The sequence below is a fragment of the Fundulus heteroclitus genome, chromosome 21 (assembly GCF_011125445.2).
Source record: "Fundulus heteroclitus isolate FHET01 chromosome 21, MU-UCD_Fhet_4.1, whole genome shotgun sequence".
In the NCBI taxonomy this organism is placed as follows: Eukaryota; Metazoa; Chordata; class Actinopteri; order Cyprinodontiformes; family Fundulidae; genus Fundulus; species Fundulus heteroclitus.
In genome coordinates this window covers 2,094,041-2,116,882 of record NC_046381.1, presented here as the reverse complement: position 1 = coordinate 2,116,882, position 22,842 = coordinate 2,094,041, and the positions used below count along the sequence as shown (strand labels likewise).

Here is a 22,842-nt window from a genome sequence, read left to right as displayed (position 1 = left end):
AAGACCCCCGATCCTCCCTACGCCCGCTCAGATGTTGTGTTGTTGCATGTTGATCTCAGGTGTGTTTAAAAACTGGGAGCACCGAAGGGGGTGCACGGCACAGCCCACCTCCCTTCCAGAAGGAAGCTGGTGCCAGCGCCCCCCCTCCAAGCAACTACCCAGAACCCTCAATGTCTAAATGCAAGAGGAGTTGAAGGGAGCCGTCCGAAGAGAGGCTCACACAACATAAGCCCCCCCCCCCCCAGACGTCTTCCCCCCACCCCCCCATATCGTGGCCTACATGAATGTGCATTGTGAAAATGTTTGAAGTGAAAGTGTCTAAAATGCATGATAAAATTGGGGAGAGGGACGTCACCAGAAAGTGGCAACCTCCTGTAACGCCCCCTCCCCAAGGACCTACATGTGTGGCGGCGTGATGGAGCAGGCAGAGGGAGGAGTCCGGGGATGGGGAACAAAGGACTGGGGAGCCAACCCAGGGAGCCAGCACCCCTACTCACTCCAATAGGCACCCCCGTTCCCCGAAAGCCCCACCCGGAGAAAGGGGCCCCTCCAGCGGCACCACCATAGCCCGGGGGCCGGGGAGAGGCGGCAGGGCCCGCCAGTCAACCACCCACCAGGACCAACACCTCCACCTCCCCAGCCTACCCACCAAGCCTACTGGCTTTAATAATAATATTATTATTATTATTATTATTATTATTATTATTATTATTAATAATAATAATAATAATAATAATAATAATAATAATAATAATAATAATAATAATGATAATAATAATAATAATAAATATATATATAAAAAAAAATAATCACAATTTCATTCCAATAGAGCTTAATCCAAAAATTCTGATTGCATTACATTTGTATTCCAATCAGACCGCTATACCGATTAATATGTGCATGTAAACATATCCATTGACACATATGTATGACACTTGAGATTTTTATGTTTTATAAAAAACTTTCAAAACCACCATTGATATATATATATATATATATATATATATATATATATATATATATATATATATATATATATATATATATATATAAGCAAATAGAGAAATGTGCAAAAGCATGAACTTACCCAGAAGCTATCGATATTGAGATGCAGCCATTATATTAAAATCAATGGATGTAATTGAATTACATTGTAGTGAAGTGTTCAGAGGGTAATCAATTGCCCTTAAAAAAAAGCCTCAGCAACGGTCCTAAACAGACTTAGAGTAACTATAGGGATATATATTTGCTTTAGTGGCTGGTAGATTGTTGAATGCAACAAATTTTTAGCCAAGGGAGAAAAAAAATGTCGTTCCATAATCCCTTGTCAATAAATAGTTTATCCCTGAATCATTTGGAGAATAAGGCAGATTAAAAACACCATTGCAGGGAGTGTAATTACTGCAAAATGAAGTCTTATGCTTAATCAATTTGTTTATCCCACTGCCTGTATACAAACCTCCACTTTGGGTTATTAATGTGGTTCTTAACATCAGACTAATGCATTTTCCGCCGAAAAACTCCTTTTGCAATCGAATCAGTCTTTCGATTGTAGTAATTCTTATCTCCCAGCCTCACGCTTAAATATAAAACATGTATACATTGTGTAGTCTGCTGCATTAATTGCTTTCCTTTACACCACTACTGCATTAATCTTGAGAAATATAGCATTTGGTGAAGTTGGATAGTTTTTAATCGTTGAAGAATGTTAAACTTTTTTTTTTCGACGTGCTCTCATTCAGGCATTTGATTATCCTTCATCCTATAAATGGAAATCTATTTTACTGGTTTATAGCCTCACGCTTATGTAAAAGCTGTTACGGCTGTTGCATGGGAATGTGTGGGAGTCAAAGGTGCTTGAAGGCTTTTAAACTTACAGCGCATGCAGGCTGCGGCTGCCGAGGCTCCGCTCTCTCTGCATTGACGGGAAACGCGTTATCTCATCTGTTCTACACACATGTTTAACACAGTCGTACGGCATTTCTAATCAGGCATCTCTCAGAGACGCTAATCTCTCTTCACCTGATGTTTTAATTCCACCGTTAACAGCAGCTTAGATGGAAAAGCCTGCTTAATACACAACAGGTTCTTCACGGGCATGCAGCAACGTAACGGAAAAGAAAACGACCAAGTTAAGTGCCATCCCTCCGGTCAGTGCCTCTTGATCATGAAAAGCCTCCCACACATCCTGCAATTTTCGTCTTCATCTAGTATATTTTTTACACCGCCCAGATGGGGTAGTCACTCTGAGCAATCTCCGTGTGTTGTGGAGTCATAAAAGTGGAATCTGTTCAATTCAAGCACATGCTTTGGTTTGGTTTAGTAAAATAAGCGATTTTGTTTTTTGTCATATTGTAAAAGAAGACGAGCCAAACTTCGTACTTGTAATTGCTTTGCCATTGTTATTTTAGGAGACTGGAAGACTGCCACCTTAACTGTGTTTCTGACTCAACTCTTTGTTGCTTTGTTTTTTATCTTTTTTTCTGGGAGCTTAGGCAAATAGTATGATTTCACTGGCTGCCCTGGAGGGTTAGAGGCAGATTTGCTCCACAAAATAGGGGAAAATGAATAAAACCCCCATTACACACTTCATTTTATTACAGCAACATAATGGTAAACAAAACTGAATAAACAGAACAGAATACAAGTAATAACAGAAATGGGAATAATACGATATGCATAATAATATATGTTCTGCTTTCATTAACATTTTCATATAAATGGCAAGTCAAATATTATTTATACCCATCTCAGTGTTCCGTGGAGATGTCTTTATTGGCATTAAGGCTGTAAAATGCTTCCTATATGTCCCGACAAGCTTTTTGGGAGAAAGTGCTGTGGTCAGACATGATGAAAATTGACCTCTTTAGCAGCAACTTTAACCTACTGTGTGTGTAGGAAGAAAAATTCAGAATAAGACCCGAAGAACAACATCGCCACTGTCATGCATGGACTTATAATCATTATGTTTTGGAGCAGTTTTTTTTTGCTAGGATACAGGATGCCTTTGAAGCATTAGGGTGTCAAATGGGGTCATTAACCGGGGAAATTATGATGAGAGGAGCAAAGATGTGTCTTACAACTTGACTACAATGCCAATTCCCCTGCCAAGATAACACAATGTGGCCAAACAGGAAGCACATTAAGTTCATGAAGTGTTCCTACAGAAAATCTATAGCTTTGGATTTAAGCACAACTCAAAAAACCTAAAAGACTTAAAGGTGCATAGTGCAAGTTTTGAAGTTAAATATTATTTATTTTCTTCCCCATACATGCCCTTACAATTGTCTGCTGTGTAAAATGTGTTTGCCTCTATTTACCACAGTTGCCTCTATAGGCTGGATCAGTCTTTTCATGACAGAGTGATTTGGGCAGAATCCTCTGGGCGTACTTGTGGGTTCACCAGGGTACTTTGATGAGTCTCCGCAGTAATCGATGCAGTAGTGAGAGAACATGGGCTACCTTCAATATTTATAGCTTTCTTACCTCAGAAGACATTACACCTCTAAACAAAAGATCTGTGCACCTGCAGATGCTTTTCTTCTTCTCCCATCCATGTGCACAACACTGGTGTCATTTCAACTTATCTCCAGCGGGGGCAGACTTGTGCAAAAACTCTGGAAACTCTCAAACTCTCCTGGGACGTTTGAAATTCTGTTAACCAACTATGCAAAATGTTAAACTTGATCTAAGTAATGCATTGGTTGGGAAATAAACATTTATTTCAATGGCTGACCCTTCCAAACCCTTTTTAGCCTTATTTCCGCAAATATAGAATATGAGTAGAACATTTTATCAGTTTTTAAAATGGCTCCAAATTCCAGCAAGCCTACTACGAAATTAAGTATGATTAACCTTAACTTAATCTATGCGAAAGACAGGTACAACAACAGCAAACTGTAAAGTTTTCACTTCTGGGATCTATCAGACTTCAGTTCAGTGTCGGGAAAGTTTGACCTGAACTGGGTCGGTGTACAATTCTGGCAAAAAAACTGAAGTTTTTATTTGGTACATTTCAACCATCAGGCAAGCATACTTTACCAGGGATACTTAAGCAAAACGCAACTTGTGTCAAGTAATCAGTTGCGGGACACAGTTTGTGTCAAATAATCAAACTAGGGATTTGTAAGTTGCTTTTGAATCTAGCTGTAACTAACCATGACCCACATGTGCCTAGAACTGCAGGCAGAGGCTGACTAAAGGAGAATTGTTGAAGGACTCACAGGAGACAAAAACAACCACACAAGAAAGGGAGCAGCTCCCTTTAGGTTGCACAAGAAAACACAGCTTCAACTTGAGACAGAATGGACCATTTGAAGGACCGGCAGGTCCCAATGGGCCCGTTGTTACACCAGAGTCTGGTGAATGTAGAGATAGATGTTTTGCAATAACTTTAAAATGACTTATTTTCCCCAGATGATAATGTAAAGGCAGATGAGGAAACCACTCTTATGTGTTGTTAGTGATTGTTGCTATAAGAGACTGGAAGTCTGCCATCTTAGCATTGTTTCCAACTCTGCTCTCTGTTTTCTTAAAAGCAACATTGTTCAATGAACAGTTGCAAAATAGCTATTTTGTGATACATTTTTTATTGCTGCTTTGTACAGCTTGAATTGTGCAAATGCAATCATACAACAGGGACACTGCATCTTGCCCCACCAAATATATTTCCTCTACACTCCTCATTCCACTCCATCAGCGTTAGCAGCAGCGTTCTCACCCGTGACTCACCACTCAGTACGGTGACATCGTTTGCTAAGCTGATGAACTTCAAAAGAATTTGGATGCCAGTCTCATGTGAAAACAGATTAATGCAAGGTTGATATGTTGGTCTTTTTTTTCTGCTCTTTTTCACAGGGACCTACGTAACGCAAGTAACAGCCACAGATGCAGATGACCCAACCTATGGAAACAGTGCAAGAGTTGTATACAGCATCCTTCATGGTCAACCATACTTTTCCGTTGACCCTAAAACAGGTAAGCTAATTAACTTTCTTTCTACGTCTTGTGTCTGTCATAAATTTGAATGACTAAATCCAAAAAGTGACCTTTAAAGAAATTTCACAGAGAGGTCAGCTAATCATTTGTTAAGTGATTTAGGCTTGCAGTTGGGGTTACTGCAGTGGGGTTACAAAAAGGACCACTGATTGCAGGGTGGATCGTAGAAACGTAGGCCCAAATACAAGAAAGAACACAAGCAGGTTAACCAATAAATAAAAAAATACTAAACTGAAAAAAAATGACCTTTGTATGATAGGAATTGAGGGCAAAAACCAAGAATAGATAAATATAATAAGGGTAATACAGTTTTCTGACTCCTTTTTTAAGACCATACTTTTATTGGAAGCACTATAACACTGACATTAGCCTTGATTCCATTCACATTTTTATGCATATTTTAAGTTTTTTTTATACATGTGTCATCCATACTAGTTTGCAACCTCTTTGCTTTGCATAGCCGGGGAATATTGCTACAAGCCATTGGATGGAAACAAGCCTAATTCTCATTTTCTTTTTTGTAACGTTTTAAAAGTTCAATAATCTCAAAATGTGCGAGACAATTGGATGGAAACATAGCTACTGGCCATATCAGACGTACCCCAAGTGTTTTCCTTTTTTGCGGTGTTTAACTGTTTGAGTGCTAAATTAATTAATTTAATTAATTAATTAATGGGTGATAATAAGTCACTTTACTCCAGCAATGTGAGCTTCTACCATGTCATGTCTCACTAACCTGCATAAAATATTTCTGCATAGTTCTAAAATATGTGCTAAATTGTGTCTCTGTTATCTCTAATGCTAGAAGGCAGAAGCTTTGCTAAAGCTAAGACGGTAGCCAGCATTTGTTCTGCTGTGTTTACTACACGGCTCGTTCTGTCTGAGTCGGCCGTAGCGTGCTGCTAAAGCTCGTGCACACATTAATATTTTTATCAATGTACTTAAAGAGACAAGTGGGACTAAGAGGGGTTGCTAAATAACGCAGCAGCTGATATTTTTTGTTGTCAGTTTGACCTCTTATCCTGGATGTGATACCATCACGCCTTCCTTGCCACATTGTGTCTAATCTGCTTTTAGCCATCATTTTAGGAGTGCAACATTAAGAATCGATTATCAAAAAGGTTATTAATCTCTAATTCAGCACATTATTTTTGAAGCATTTGATGAAACAATGTATTTACCCTTCTGCTTTGCATTGTGAGCTGTTGATTTGAATAGCTGTTGTTCTTCTTGACCTTAACAAACATTGGTTACTAAACATACACATTCCCTCTGAACTGTGATGTCACTGCATTGATTTATTGGTTATTGGTTCAAGTTTTATTATGTTTTTTTCATAGTTGGTCAGTTTGCTTTATTCTTTTCATTTTTATTTTGTGGTTTAGTTGAATGTTACCAGTCTAGTCGAAGAGGTTGTTTACTGAAGCACCTTGAAGTTGGAATATTCTGTTAATAAATAATTGTATGTATTTTGAGATAAGTTGGTTGTTTATTCTATACATGGGTAAAGTGTGCGCTGTCTGAGAAGGCCAGTATGTTACTTCACACCATCCACTGTTCTGTAATACCACCCCTCACCAGGCAGCTTTTCCTAAATCAACACGTGTCTGAGTCTGAGAGCAGAGAGCTGTATGATAATAATCAGGTGGTGCCCCGGCTTAGTAATTTTGATTCAAATTGCTAACTTTGTTAATAATTGCCTTTGGCACTTATTCATTATTATTCATAGCCAGACTAAACATATCTTTGCCCAACACTTGACAGATGCACAGAGAATGAGCTGTTTTCCGTAATCTTCCAAACTTAAATCCTAATTTTCCATCCAATATAAATGATTCATAATGTACAATAAAAGTTAATATACAGAGGCTGTACGCTATATTGGTTAAAACAAACCATACTCTTTATCAGAATGAGCCAACAAAGCTATTGCTAAATTAGAATGCTAATGCTAACTTTTACAGCTGATTACTGTGTTTTTTTAGACTTTGTTAAAATGCCTATGCGCTGTAATTCCCTAGATGTCTTAAACGTTAAGCAGATCATCTGCTCTTCAGCCTGAGCCACAGGATTTAGAGATAATTAGGTAAATGGGTTCTCAAACTGCATCTTAATCTATTGCTGTAGACATATGTGCAAAGATGCCCATCCTTGATTCAGTAGGTACAGTAGAAATAAATTATGGTAAAAATAGAAAATAAATAAATGCCATGGTTTTCTATCTCAGGTTTTTTTTTTAAGGCTAATGAAGTTTTTGCAAAATACTGTAAAAACATAGCCATAAAAAACAAAGCTGACCAATTTTTTTCCAATTTCCTTGTTTAACCGATTAGTACATAATGGAAACCATCTGGTATTTACCAGGTTATACATTATTTATATATTGCTTAAGTTTATAAAAACATGCAGCAGATTCCAAAGTTCAAATATTTATTCAACAAAAATAAAGTAAACAAATAAAAGCTCCATGACAAAAACTACAAACAACCCACGTTGTTGCTTGTAAATTGAATGCAAAGTTATTCACCCCCTTGAGAATTTACATGTTTTGTTACATTTTGACTTGTAATTTAAATGTTCTTTGAATCTTATTTGATGCCAAAAATACTCTAAATTGGGAGAGTGAAATGAGAAACATGGTTAAAAAAGAATTTGTAATAAAAGCTTAAAGGTATGTAGCCATATTATATGCTTTAACAAAAGACTAAAAACTGTTTGATGATGATAAAATAAGGTTTCATACATCAACCCTCTATCCTGATCATGTTTTGATGGTCCTTTTTGTGGATGAAAATAGCCCCAGCACTGGAAGAAACTAGCAAATACAATAAACGTGCCGCCATCTAGCGACAGTATTGCAGAACTATCAAAATGCCAGTTTGCTTAATTAATAAATATTAATTAAATAATGCCGGACTGAGCCTGACCCTCTCAACTCAACTCAACTCAAACTTTATTTATAAAGCACATTTAAAACAACCAGGGTTGAACAAAGTGCTGTACAGAAATCACAGTTGCAGAGTATAAGATAAAAACTGAATGCTAAAATACATAAACACAATGCAAAAAGAAAAATTGAATGCAGATGAAATATAATAGGATTAATGTTTCAATTTAAATAAAATAAATGTTAAAACAAAATATAATTTTGCCAAATGTCCACCTAGAGTTGATTAAAAGCCAGGGAAAAGAAATGTGTTTTTAGAGAGGATTTAATAACCTCCAAGGAAACTGCCGATCGAATATGCCAAGGCAAGTTATTCCAGAGTCTCGGTGCCGCTGCCATAAAGGCACGGTCCCCTTTGGTTTTAAGTCTGGTTTTAGGCATGGCCAGTAGCAACTGATTAGAGGATCTCAGTGTTCTGGCCGGGACATGGATTTTGAGAAGCTCAGTCAAATACTGGGGGGCTAGACCATAAAGAGCTTTAAAAACAAACAATAAAATTTTAAAATCTATTCTAAAAACAACCGGGAGCCAATGCAGCGAGTCTAGAACGGGTGATATGTGGTCACGTTTACGTGTGCCAGTAAGGAGACGGGCAGCTGCATTTTGTACCAACTGCAGACGGTGTAAAAGTGAGTGGTCCAAGCCAGCATATAATGAATTACAGTAATCTAATCTTGTATTAATAAAAGCATGGATTACAGTCTCCAGATCTCTGGGTGGCAGATACCCTTTCACTTTCGATAAAATTCAACTTAACTGGTAAAAACTGTTTTTTACGACCGAACTAACCTGACCATCGAATTTCAACCTGTCATCAAATATTACACAAAGATTTTTTACTGATGATCGAATGTAAGGTGTAAGAGGGCCCAAGAAGCCAGGAGGAAAAACTGCTGGACTACAATCAAACATAATAATTTCTGTCTTATTTTCATTCAGATTCAGAAAGTTTGAGGTCATCCAAGATTTTACATCGTTTAAAATCGTTAGAACGTGGCAGCTTGGGTTGATCGAAGCATCCATATCCACCCCTTTGCTATGAAGCCCCTATAAAATTGCGGTACAGCCAATTACCTTCAAAGGTCATGTAATTAGCTAAACAAAGCGTGTCTGTGTGCAACCTAATCGTCACACTGCAGTATAAATACACATTTCCTGGCCCCGGGGGCAACAACACCACTAAGCAAGATACATCACATTACGGACTGTGAAGCGCGACACACAACCCTTGTGAGGGCTGATCCTTCTCTGGCTGATAGACTCAATAACTTTTTTGCATGCTTCAAATTGGGAGGCTGACGGCCCGCTGCGCTCAGAGCCAGAGGAGAAGGGACACCTACTGTGACGGGGCATGACATGGGGAGAGTGTTTAGAAATGTAAACACCGGGAAAGCAGCTGGATCGGACAGAATTAGTGGACATGGAAATGATCAGCTGGCATCTCTGTTTATGGAGATATTTGGCCTCTCGCTGAAACTGTTATTCTTATCTGCTTTTAAAAGTCTGTAATAGTCCCTGTCACAAAGTAACCCCCCCCCCCCCCCCCCCCCCTGCAATCCCAATGACTTAAAGCCCGTAGCCCTCGCCTCTGTGGTGAAGAACTGTTTTGAGAGACTCATCAAGATGTTCGTCTGCTGCTGTTTGCATACTGGGCAGACAGATCTATAGACGATACCATAACCTTCCTCCTTTACAAGGCCCACTCCCATGTGGATACTGGTAAAGGCAACTATGCGAGGGAGCTGTTTGTAAATTACAGATGAACTTTTAACTCCATAGTCTCTGAGCCAGACCCTTAACCACCACATTATCGTTGGTTAGACGTGTGTATGCCGATTCTGTATGCTGAGCTTTGTGTTCTCCATTCATAGTGCTGTGCAATGTTGTCAAACATCTCTATTTTGGTGTTGTCTGTTGAAAATATATTGTTCCAGAAGTCCTATATTTCATTCAGATGCAACTTCGCTAATCTAAGTTTTGCTGTCATATTGTTTTTAGGAGGAAGAGGTCTCCACCAGGCAATCTGTTTAGTCTTTTTTTTCATGAACTTTTATTTCTGCTGTTTGTTCTACCTCTACAGCGGTAGTTTTATTCCTTAGAAAAAAGGCAGAGTAACCCGACTTTTGTCACAATCTTCCTTTTAGAATCCTGCCAGGGCATGAAGAAAGTTTATTTTTTCTAATCAAAGTTTCCAAGTCCTGCTAGAAAGTGATGGGTGCTGCGTTGGTAGACCGTGCAAGAAGAAAGGCTTTTGCTTTGCAATTTGGTCATTGTCCACTGTTGCTCTTGCTGTTCCAAAAAGGCATGTTCCAAACTATCGGCACAAGCCGTTCTTCTCATGTTATTTTGGGCTTCATCATCCAGTATGTTTTTTTTCTTTACTGTAAGATACTTTTCCTGTTTCTCCAAATCCTTTTCCAACCATAGAAATATCTCCTTGCCCAGTCAATAAAAGATTTAGTTATTTTTTTATCTTTTGTTGCTACAGTGATCTGCTCAATGCAAAAAAATGTATATTATATTTGCAATATTTACTACCAGAGAAAACAATGCTGATATTAAAAAGTATTCTAATGCAAACCAAATTTTACTCAAAAACACAACGTTATAGAAGTCCACAGGAAGGCCTAGTCACTAGCTAAATCTGCATGCCTCTGCAACACCACTGTCAGCCTCAATCAGTGCACCTGTTCATCTGCCTTCATATACTGGGTTTCAAAGTCAGCCGTTTCACAGTCAGTGCCAGACTATTGCAAATGATTTGTGAGTAGATGTCCAGGTTTCATCATTATGGGCACCTCCGTCTATTATAAGCAGCGGACATACTTACTGATGAAACTACACTCCCCCTCGGATACTGTTCCCCATGGGTTAAACAGGTGAACAGGGATTGTGATAGACTTGTCAAAGCACAACTGCTTGATTATTATTAATAATTGAGTATTATTGTATATTTAAGCACATTGTGAGCATTGTACAATTCAAAGTCAAAGCCCTTGTATGTGTACACATACCTGGCAAATAAAGCTGATTTTGCACATTTTCAATATTGGCTTCTCCCAGGTATCCATTTCATACAGGGGAGACACTCATTGATGGGTCTATACACCCTCTCAGATACTGTTCCCCGAGAATCAGACATGGGAAGCACATCCTCATGGCTCTATACTGTCCCCACCCTGTTAGACAGAGGAAACATGTCTTGGTAGGCATATACACCCTATGTATTTAATGTTCCATTACATCATACGTTTGTGAAGCGGTGGGCCACTTTGTTCAGCTGTAGGCCATGGAAATCTGGCTAAAACATATCAGGACATTAATAAAACAATCCAAAAAATAATTGTTGGACTCTGGCAAAAGTTTGGGAACTGGTCATCCATGGGTCTTTTATCTAGATAGCGATCCAAAACATTGTGGTCAAATCAATGTAGAATCGTGCAGCAGACACCAAGGTTTACCTTTTCGGCCTGACCATATCATTCTGAGAAACAGATCCAAAAGAAAACCTATGGGGTTAGTTAAAGATACGCAGGCATAAGAGAGGGTCTTCAACTACACATCTTTGCCAGTAATGTCAATAATTGTGAAGGTGTGAATACTCTGCAGATCTGTCAGACAAAGATTTATACATAGTGAGTGTCTTTCAAATACAGTTGTGATGGCAGAATGCTATTACGTCTTTGCGGTGCATCAAAATGAGAGTTAAACCCATGAAATTACTGAATCTTTGACTCTCTGATTGTGGGCAGCCAGAGCTGTGTAGTTGTTGGTTGAAACCTTGAACACTAAAACACAAATAAACCAATGCTATGCCATAAGCTGGTTGAATATGCTTATTATTATTATTAATTATAATTTGGTATTATAATTTAAATAATAAATCATTCAACTCAAAATTTTGCTATAACAAATATAGTTCAAATGGTGGTGATGTTAGCTATAAGCTTATAAGTATTTATACCACTAATGCATTAGTTAACTTGCTGTTATGAACTCATTTATGCTGGAATAAATGATCAGGTCGGACTGTTAACCGACCAGGTTTATCCAGCAGGCTGTGAGAACCCCAATGTAACTGCAATTAGAGTTTAAATCCTTATTCCTTATCACCATCCAATGATATTGTCTCTGTATTAATGTCAGATGTTAACTCCAAAGGAGGTTAGCTCTGATTTCTGAATAACCATGTAACTGTGAATTGGACTGAACACAAAACAATGTCTATTCCGCAGTCGTGGTTTTATTGAACCAAAAGCAATTCCCTGTTACAGTAATTCTCTGATTCAAACAACTTTGGAATTCTTACTCATTACTAAACTAAAACATGCAAAATATATATGTGGAAATAAAGAACAAAACAAAAATAAACAATGGATTAAAATGAGCGGTTAGCAGATCTTAACTTAACTCAAAAGTTGTTTAACACCGCCCTCGAAACACCGGCATTTCACGTATCAGCCTTGATAGACAGAACAGCTTCGGGAATCTCACTGGACGCTTTGATGTCTTACACAAAGCTAGTTCAGCTAAGCTACCTACAGTTCAGATACACGTGACCCTCCCAAGATGGCTGCTACGATGACGTATGAGGGGAGGTCCTAATGACGTAACCACGCTTACGCTGATAGGATAATGCCTCGCTTCGAGAGGGGGGGCAGCTAACTGGGAGTTTAAAGCAAAGCCCGCGACTTGAGCTCGGACAAAGAAATTAAACTGATAAGGAGCGAAAAGAGAGAGAGGGGGGAAGCAGGGAAGAAGATAGAAAGGAATAAAGCGGCAACCCACGGCGGGGTTCTTAATGGATCACAAATCAACACAGCAAATCAATTGTAAAATGCATGCACATACAAAGAAAATGTTCAGCAAAGTAATTCCAACTTCGTCGTGGAATAAAAGCATTAACCAACACCTACAAAGTTCTACCGCCTGCCCAGGCACTTCTAAACACCCTGTTGGTGAAACAGAAATGAAAGGGGAAAAACCCCGTTACTTTGAGTTGCCTCGGGGCTGGTCCGGAACGCTCCGAGTGTGGCTTTCTGGACGCGCTTCGACGAGCGCAGTTGTCCACAGGCTGCAGCGGCACGGGGAAGAAGCTCCTTCGTTTCTTCCTCCGGGTTCACAGTCAGTCGCTTTGTTGGCCAGACAAAGCGGGGTCCTCTTCGATCACTGGGAGATGCGGCGTCTCTCAGTCTTTTGATCAGAGGGAATTTAAAAGTACTTATTTAAGTCGACCTCCTGTTATGAAGCAGGGAATCACCGTTGCGTCGAAAAATCTCGGTCCAGCGAGCAATCGAACACGTGGCGTGGGAATCAGCTGTGTGCGTGTCTTCTCGGGTTGGCTAAAAGCCAGGGAAGAAGGAAGCTCATCGTGTGTGATCGGCTTTTATAGCCATCACCATAGCAACTTTATCTTGATCGGCGGCCATTTTGCCGTGTTGCGTGATGGGAGTTGGTGGCCATTTTGACCACATTGCATCATGGGTAACGCAGTCCGTTACGTCCCGAATTGATGCTGTTTCCTTGATCGGCGGCCATTTTGCCGTGTTGCGTGATGGGAGTTGGTGGCCATTTTGACCACATGAGTTGGTGGCCATTTTGACCACATTGCATCATGGGTAACGTAGTCCGTTACCGCTTTCTGTCACGTCTGAACTGGCACAACATACCCCCCTTTAGCTTTGAAGAGTGGGATGCTGGTCACAGTCTTTAAAGCTACAACCAAGTCCATTCTGGCGTGACGAAAATCCGTTGTGCATGAGTGGAACAACCTAATAGTCTTTCTAGTAGTCCATTGGGATTCATGCAGTTCAGTTCATCATCCAAGAGGAGGAAAAATGAAGCATTCATTGTGCCTGGGTCAGTGACCTAGCCTGGGCAGGACTAAGCTATAGCTAGTCGTTTCTATTGGCTAATAAGGCAACAATAAAGTAATAAAAAAAAAGAAATGCAAACTTCACAATCACCATTGTCAATACATTCATTGGTCATCAGGTTTGAACTTTGAACCAAAGAAAGGAGAGAGGGAAAAAGGGAAAGGAAAGAGACAGCGGTTCGTAGTCTAATCAGCTTATGACCTTCAAGGAGCTGGTGCTACGAACCTGGGAGCGACAAAGGTGAGGGCGTCAATCCTGGTTTGCAACTGTTTGATCTGCTTGTATGCTGCATACGCCATCGCGGTAGTGATGGCCCATCCAAATACAAGGAGAACCACAATAATGGTCATAATGTGAGTGTCGGTCGACTCTGTAGCTCTGGGGAAGCGAAGCAGAGGGACCGAGCTCAACTCTGATGGAGTGAGACTGAATTTAATCAGCTGGGTGCCTGCAAGTAAAAGCTGTCTTTCAATGCCGACATCAATGCTGAAATTGTATCCCTTAAAGACATTATTTCAATCTCTGAGTCATATTTATCAACGTCAAGGTGATGCAGAACCATGTTTCCAATGTGGACTGGAGCACCTTGAGGTGGGGAACAGAAAATGGTTTGGTTGGGCAGTTTTAGTCTAGTAACTGTGTCATGCTGCTCGTAGGATAACAGGGCTTCTGCCTCTGGGGTGCTAACGAGCCAGCGGTTACCTGCCCGCTCAATTTTGGTTTCCACACCTGCATCTTTAAGGGTCATTCTAGCCTGACAGTTTTGTTCAGGAGATTCATTAGACCACACAGGTAATTGGTAACGTCTCTGATAAATGGGTTGCTTGGGCATACCCAGTGGATGTCTTTGGTTTTGGTACACAAATCCAAATTAGGGACTAAATAAAGCTTGGGATCAGCATCATGATAGGCCAATATTGAGGGAGTTTGTAGGTGTACGTGGGTCTCACCTTGCCAAAAACCGACATTCAATACTGATTTAAGCCTATACACATTAGCTCTTTCAATGATGGGAAGGTTTAGCATAAATCCTATCTCCAAGTTGTCAGGATTTACAAATATCGGAATTGCACTACCTAGGCTGTGCGCCAGGTGTATTTGTGGTGGTTGCAGTGTTTCACTAGAGGCAGATTTGAGAACCTTTTCAACCAAATCTACTGGTACCAGGTACGGAGGAATCCGTCCTTCAGCAAGGCTATTTATGGATGAACTAACCTCTCGAGTGAGGTCCTGCATTAAATCTCTAACAACCTGAGTATACATCATGTCATTCTTTACCACTTCTGTGAGCGTTTCCAAAGCAATGCATGGTGTTATGGCTGAGTGTGAAATTATAGACGTGAAGTTATGTATGGACATTTGCTTTGTTAGTGCATGTTTAAAATGTCCTAATTAAACGTGCACTTGTCCTATTTAATGCTATGCATTGTTCTCTTCGGCGGGGGCGGAGTTAGGCTCCCTTCCCTGTGAGGAGAGTTTAGTGGACGGTTTAGTTCGGTTCGAATGAACCCATGTGTACTCTGGACTTTGCACGCTGGCTTCTAGGTTCTTTCGAGGCCACGCGAAAGTCGTTCGGAGACGGTCTTTTAAGTCAGTGATGCACTGGTGTGCCGTGTAGACGGTTGTCACACTGACGTCTTCGGGCTGGTAGATGAGATTCAGGGGAAGTGTCCTTTGTCTTCCTGTCATCATCTGGAAAAGTGTCATCCCTGTGGAGCATGGTGAGGTAGAGCGGATTAGCATTAGGACCAGGGGAAGCTTTGTATCCCAGTTCCTACCATGGCTGCTGGCATGTTCCTTTGACATGCTGACCACGGTGCAGTTCATTCGCTCCACCTGTCCGGATGACTGTGGGCGGTAGGTGATGTGGAATTTAACTTCCACGCTCAACATGTCAGAAAGCACGGTCAAGATGTTTGACGTGAAATGCGTTCCTCTGTCCGAGTCGATGGACAGGGGAAGGCCCCACCGGCTGAAAACGTGATTTAGCAGCAGGGCTGCTGTGGTGACAGCGGTGTCTTTCGGTGCCGGCAAACATTCGACCCATTCTGTGAAACTGCCTGTTATTGTCAAAAGATATTTGTTATCTCTTAACGATTCGGGGACTGGACCGATCCAGTCAGTCTGCAAATGTGACCACGGAAATATAACCCCCCTTTGCTGAAGCAGGGCTCGGTCTAGTGGCCGTGTGGGTTGTAACTGGCTGCAGGTTAAGCAGCCTTGTACATACTCCTGGGTGTCCTGGGCCATTGAAGGCCGGGGCGTCACCTGTGGGAGAGTTGTCAGATTAGCTTTGCAGCTTCTGTGTTCTCCTACTGGTGAATCATGGACGTGTGTCAGTGTGATCCCAAGTTCGTTTGAATCTTTGGGCTGAATGGGCTGAAACTCATAAAACAGCTCCTTAAGTGCTGTTTCCTCTGTTTCAGTGGTCAGTGCATCAGCTTTTTCCAGCTGTTGCATGATTTCTGTTTCGAAGCCAGGGCAGGGCTCAGTGGGTGAGTCCCAATTCTCTGGTTGATTTGGTGCTGGTTCTGTTGGGTTGGTTGCTATCGCATACACCAACAGATTTCCTTCAGCTTCAAGCGTTGCACCACAAATGGATCCAGCAGGCCGAGCTTCATGTCGCCTGATTTGGATCATGCTGGAAGGAAAGGTAAACACGGTGTCTGGAGAGTCCTGTCTGCCAGTCAAGAATAAGGGCAGGTCTCCGATGACGGGAATGCTCAACTCAAAGTCGTGGAAAGAGTTTTCGATGAGCACCCCAAGAGGTTTCTTCGCCACCACTTGGATCGGCATGCGAGTTGGATTCTCCACTAAAAGGTAAGCTGAGCGGTTGTTCAGCTCAAGCAGGGGTGTGTCAGAGGATTTGGAAATCGGCTCTGTGGAAGGCAGAAATGGTGCTAAAAGTTCTTTGGGCTCCTCGGAGCATGTCACCTGGTTGATAGGGACGGACAGTCCACTTCCAGAAGTGAGGGGCTTGGGAGTCCCTACTTGGGCCCAAAGATGACCATGATAGCAGTCAATGAGTGGGGCTAACCTGTTCAACAGGTCCTGACCCACAAGAAAAGGTTCTGTGTCCAAAGTACATATGTAGATGGGGTGCACCAGGGTCATGTCACGGAAAGTGATGTCTAACCACGCCCGTTTGGTGATGCATGACTGATCCTGAGTGTAGCTAGTGATGCCCACGTTACAGGTCTCCACCTGGAACGGTTTCCCAAGAGACACCATAGCTCTGGTCACCTCATCAAACAAATCTGAGCACATTAGACTGATCTCGGAACCCGTGTCTAAAAGAGCATTTGCAGTTACACATCCTCCGATAACTGTCGAGCAGTATAAGCGGTGTGCATTTTCATGATGGTTTAGCTCACCTAGAAACCTTAGAAAAGGGGCTTTCTGATCACCTGCTGATGGGATCTTAGAAGGTTGTCGGTGAATTTTCGGTTGGTCCCCCCCCTTAATCAGATAAACTCTGTTAGAAGGGGAAGCCTGTTCCACGCCTAGTCATGCTGGCTGGGGTTTTGGGCCTGGCTTACCTGGAGGGTCGACAGGATTGGATGGTGGCTGGTACGGCTGCGGCGCGATCTGACGCACTGTTTCGGCGAGCGACCTGCGAAAAGTCTCCTCCATCTCCTTTCTCATTGACTCCTCTATGCACAGGTTCCAGCCTTTGTGGTCATGTGTGCTTTTCGACCTTTCCGGCCTGTCAGCTTGCTTACCGTATCGAGCTGGATCCGGCCTGTGCCATTTTTGAAACCTCTCACCTTCCATGCTGCCATGCTGACCTCTCCTATCCTGAGAAGCTTTCTTCTGCTGCGGCTCAAAACCATGTTGCTTCTTAGGACCAAATCTAGTTTTAGGTTTGAAGGGAGGCATCTCATGTCCCTCCAGACCTAAACTCTTTTCTGGTTTGGCTCGAATCTGCAGAACCTTTTTATCACTATCGGCTCCTTTGTTGGGCCGGACACGTGTTTCCCATGCCACCTGCGCGTATTTCCTGATTTCCTGCATGGTAAGTTTCTTGGTTCTACAATGCATGGTAACCTCATAACGCACGCTTTCATGAAGATTATGGAGGAACAAAGATTTGAAAGTGTGGTCTTCCTCCAAGCCGGGAGCATTTCGTCCCTGAAGGTAAGCAGCCCGCAAGCGACGGTAGTACGCTTTTGGTGCTTCAGTTCTCTTTTGCTGAATTGCAAAAGCTCCAAGAGTTGCAGAAGCTGGGTCTGTAAACACCGAATATTCTTCTCTTAAAGCCTGACAAAGAGCTGAATAACGGTCACGTGTAGCTGGAGGGAGGCTTTCTATGAAAACATGGACACTTCTGGACGTGGTTTTCCAGATAAGCTTCAACTTTTCTCGAGCTGAGGGGCTATATAAGTCTAGCAGACAGCGCTCTACCTCTCTGAGATAGTCACCAATGGTGGATTCTGTATTGCTAGGATCAAAACGCTCTATGTCTCGGGCCAGGGACTCAAGTTGACGCATCCGCAGTCCCTGTTCAGGGATCGGAGCTGGTCCATCTGAGTCCTCTCCTGACGACTCCTGCCTGTGGTAACCACGGTGGGAGGGAGGCTCCAGTTCTGACCACCTACCTGGCATCGGCGGCCGTTTGTGGGACGCAGGGGGACCCCCCTGTCATGAACTCTTGTCTGTGGACGCAGTTCAGAGGAGTGGGGTTCACCTGTGTCCCAGGAACGGTGCTCTCGTCGCCCTGGTGGGGGGAAAAGATCATAGCGAGCCGTGTCAGGGGTCAGGTGGGAAGCAGGTGTTTTCCCATGATTTACATCATGTGGATCAGTCCTGATTGCCACCGTAAGTTGTTTAGGCATTTCTTTCTGTATCACACTGCTATATCTGTCCTGACCTTCGCTTACCCTTCGCTCAGAAGGTGTCTGAGGGCCCAGTTCATCCAATGTCCTCCAGGTGTGATCTCCATGTTTTCCTCTGGAGTCCTCACACTCAGATCCTTCTGTCTGCAAGCTAATGCGATCCTCCTCTCGCTCCTCTGTGGGATGACAGCTGCCCTGAACACTTCTCTGTTCTAGCTCCCTAACTCTTTCCTCAGCTGCGATCCGCATCTCAACCTCTCTGTTACGCAGATCGGTCTCTAGCGTTAACCTTCGGTGGTATAACGCAGTTAATTCACCCAAAACATCTGCTACCAATCTATGTTTAGGTTTGCTCTGGACCTCCTGCACCAATTCCTGAATTCTCCTCTCACAGTCTTCTATGCTAAACTGATTCAGATGGGTTTGTTCGTCCGGTGTCATTTTAAGCAGTGAGCTAATGACATCCTGGGCCTCCATTCCAATGGAATGGTTTGGACCTTCAGCTCCTTTGACTGAAGAACCGCTACTATCCATTCTTTGTCAGCTATGGATAACAACACAACAAGTAACACTGTAGTTTAGCAGAGCGCTAAATGACAGACAACAAATAACAACGCTGTATTCCAGCTTAGCACTAGGTAACAACGCATACGCTTTAATTTAGCTCAGCGCTAAACAACAACTGCTAACAACAACTGTTAAGTGGCTTCACTTTAACTGTTAACAGCAAACACGCACTATGACTGGCACTTTAACTGCAGTAAGTGGGTTCAAATACGTGCGTTTAATTAGGCTGCGCAGGGGAGAATCAACCCTGCGACTTACAACTCCTATGTTTTAGGAACGGTTAATATGCTTGTTTAACTTTGAGAATATTAACTTTGAGTGACATGGACCACTAACCTTTCGGCCAGTGATTAAATGATAAAGCTGTGGCTTTGTTTGTGATGTAAGTTATTTCAGAACAGGTGCTCTACACATGTGTGGAAAATAGCAAAGTGTTTTGGAGCTTCAGAGGTGGCAAAGAATGACAGTTAAAAACCGCTAAATTGCAACCTTAGTTTCAAAATCACAGCTCAATTTTGACCACTTATGATGAGCAGAAGGGGGATAAGGGAGGAAAGAGAAAAAAAAATGAATAAAATAAAATTAAAAAAGACAAAGGGGCGTAACCGTAAGGTAAGTTTAAAGAAACTGACTTTCAAAACTGTCCCTCCGGGACACTGAGCGATCTAAGCTGTCTTTAAAACCGTGACTGCAACTACCTATCCTGGCCACCAGATGGAGGCAAGGTCTCTCTTTTCAAAGCAGAACACGACACAGACTCTGATTGACAAGTAGCAGACGCTGGCTGCTGTGTATTTCAATCTAGCTGACTTCCAGTCCAGAAATCAATATTCAAACCTCAGGTTAACAACCTCAAACCACCACAAACACGTATATATTTAGTAATGATACCTCCTTAATCAATTATGACTGAATAGTCCTTTTGGCAAGGTGAGCAGTCAAAATGCTGGAATATGGATTGTGTTCATTCAATTCATAAGTTGCTGGTTATTCGATTTAGTCTAAAGGAACGCCAATAAGTAGACTCCAGCCCACACCGGGAAAAGCCAATTTATGCTATGCCATAAGCTGGTTGAATATGCTTATTATTATTATTAATTATAATTTGGTATTATAATTTAAATAATAAATCATTCAACTCAAAATTTCGCTATAACAAATATAGTTCAAATGGTGGTGATGTTAGCTATAAGCTTATAAGTATTTATACCACTAATGCATTAGTTAACTTGCTGTTATGAACTCATTTATGCTGGAATAAATGATCAGGTCGGACTGTTAACCGACCAGGTTTATCCAGCAGGCTGTGAGAACCCCAATGTAACTGCAATTAGAGTTTAAATCCTTATTCCTTATCACCATCCAATGATATTGTCTCTGTATTAATGTCAGATGTTAACTCCAAAGGAGGTTAGCTCTGATTTCTGAATACCCAGGCAACTGTGAATTGGACTGAACACAAAACAATGTCTATTCCGCAGTGGTTGGTTTTATTGAACCAAAAGCAATTCCCTGTTACAGTAATTCTCTGATTCAAACAACTTTGGAATTCTTACTCATTACTAAACTAAAACATGCTAAATATATATGTGGAAATAAAGAACAAAACAAAAATAAACAATGGATTAAAATGAGCGGTTAGCAGATCTTAACTTAACTCAAAGTTGTTTAACACCGCCCTCGAAACATCGGCATTTCACGTATCAGCATTGACAGACAGAACAGCTTCGGGAATCTCACTGGACGCTTTGATGTCTTACACAAAGCTAGTTCAGCTAAGCTACCTACAGTCAGATACACGTGACCCTCCCAAGATGGCTGCTACGATGACGTATGAGGGGAGGTCCTAATAACGTAACCACGCTTACGCTGATGGGACAATGCCTCGTTTCGAGAGGGGGGGGCTAACTAGGAGTTTAAAGCAAAGCCCGCGACTTGAGCTCGGACAAAGAGATTAAACTGATAAGGAGAAGCGAAAAGAGAGAGGGGGGGGGAGCAGGGAAAAGATGAAAAGAAATAAGGCGGTAACCCACGGCGGGGTTATTGATGAATCACAAATCAACACAGCAAAATCAATTGTAAAATACATGCACATACAAAGAAAATGTTCAGCCAAAATAATTCCAACTTCGTCATGGAATAAAAGCATTAACCAACACCTACAAAGTTCTACCGCCTGCCCAGGCACTTCTAAACACCCTGTTGGTGAGACAGAAATGAAAGGGGAAAAACCCCGTTACTTTGAGTTGCCTCGGGGCTGGTCCGGAACGCTCCGAGTGTGGCTTTCTGGACGCGCTTCGACGAGCGCAGTTGTCCACAGGCTGCAGCGGCACGGGGAAGAAGCTCCTTCGTTTCTTCCTCCGGGTTCACAGTCAGTCGCTTTGTTGGCCAGACAAAAGCGGGGTCCTCTTCGATCAGTGGGAGATGCGGCGTCTCTCAGTCTTTTGATCAGAGGGAATTTAAAAGTACTTATTTAAGTCGACCTCCTGTTATAAAGCAGGGAATAACCGTTGCGTCGAAAAATCTCGGTCCAGCGAGCAATCGAACACGTGGCGTGGGAATCACCCCAACGGAATCAGCTGTGCGTGTCTTCTCGGGTTGGCTAACAGCCAGGGAAGAAGGAAGCTCATCGTGTGTGATCGGCTTTTATAGCCATCACTATAGCAACCTTATCTTGATCGGTGGCCATTTTGCCGTGTTGCGTGATGGGAGTTGGTGGCCATTTTGACCACATGAGTTGGTGGCCATTTTGACCACATTGCATCATGGGTAACGTAGTCCGTTACCGCTTTCTGTCACGTCTGAACTGGCACAACATACCCCCCTTTAGCTTTGAAGAGTGGGATGCTGGTCACAGTCTTTAAAGCTACAACCAAGTCCATTCTGGCGTGACGAAAATCCGTTGTGCATGAGTGGAACAACCTAATAGTCTTTCTAGTAGTCCATTGGGATTCATGCAGTTCAGTTCATCATCCAAGAGGAGGAAAAACGAAGCATTCATTGTGCCTGGGTCAGTGACCTAGCCTGGGCAGGACTAAGCTATAGCTAGTCATTTCTATTGGCTAATAAGGCAACAATAAAGTAATAAAAAAAAAGAAATGCAAACTTCACAATCACCATCGTCAATACATTCATTGGTCATCAGGTTTGAACTTTGAACCAAAAAAAAGGGAGAGAGGGAAAGAGGGAAAGGAAAGAGACAGCGGTTCGTAGTCTAATCAGCTTATGGCCTTCAAGGAGCTGGTGCTACGAACCTGGTTTGCAACTGTTTGATCTGCTTGTATGCTGCATACGCCATCGCGGTAGTGATGGCCCATCCAAATACAAGGAGAACCACAATAATGGTCATAATGTGAGTGTCGGTCGACTCTGTAGCTCTGGGGAAGCGAAGCAGAGGGACCGAGCTCAACTCTGATGGAGTGAGACTGAATTTAATCAGCTGGGTGCCTGCAAGTAAAAGCTGTCTTTCAATGCCGACATCAATGCTGAAATTGTATCCCTTAAAGACATCTATTATTTCAATCTCTGAGTCATATTTATCAACGTCAAGGTGATGCAGAACCATGTTTCCAATGTGGACTGGAGCACCTTGAGGTGGGGAACAGAAAATGGTTTGGTT

The 22,842-nt window shown here is 42.1% G+C and overlaps 1 protein-coding gene across 1 annotated transcript in view; it reads left to right on the top strand.

The window, feature by feature from the left end:
- LOC118556860 (cadherin-12-like) overlaps positions 1 to 5,045 on the top strand; it is a 118,182-nt gene extending 113,137 nt beyond the window's left edge. Inside the window, exon 4 of the mRNA XM_036125398.1 lies at positions 4,858 to 5,045. Coding sequence (XP_035981291.1) covers positions 4,858 to 5,030 — 173 coding nt within the window. The 3' untranslated portion in view covers positions 5,031 to 5,045. The remainder of the gene's footprint in view (positions 1 to 4,857) is intronic.
- Positions 5,046 to 22,842: the final 17,797 nt, after the last annotated feature.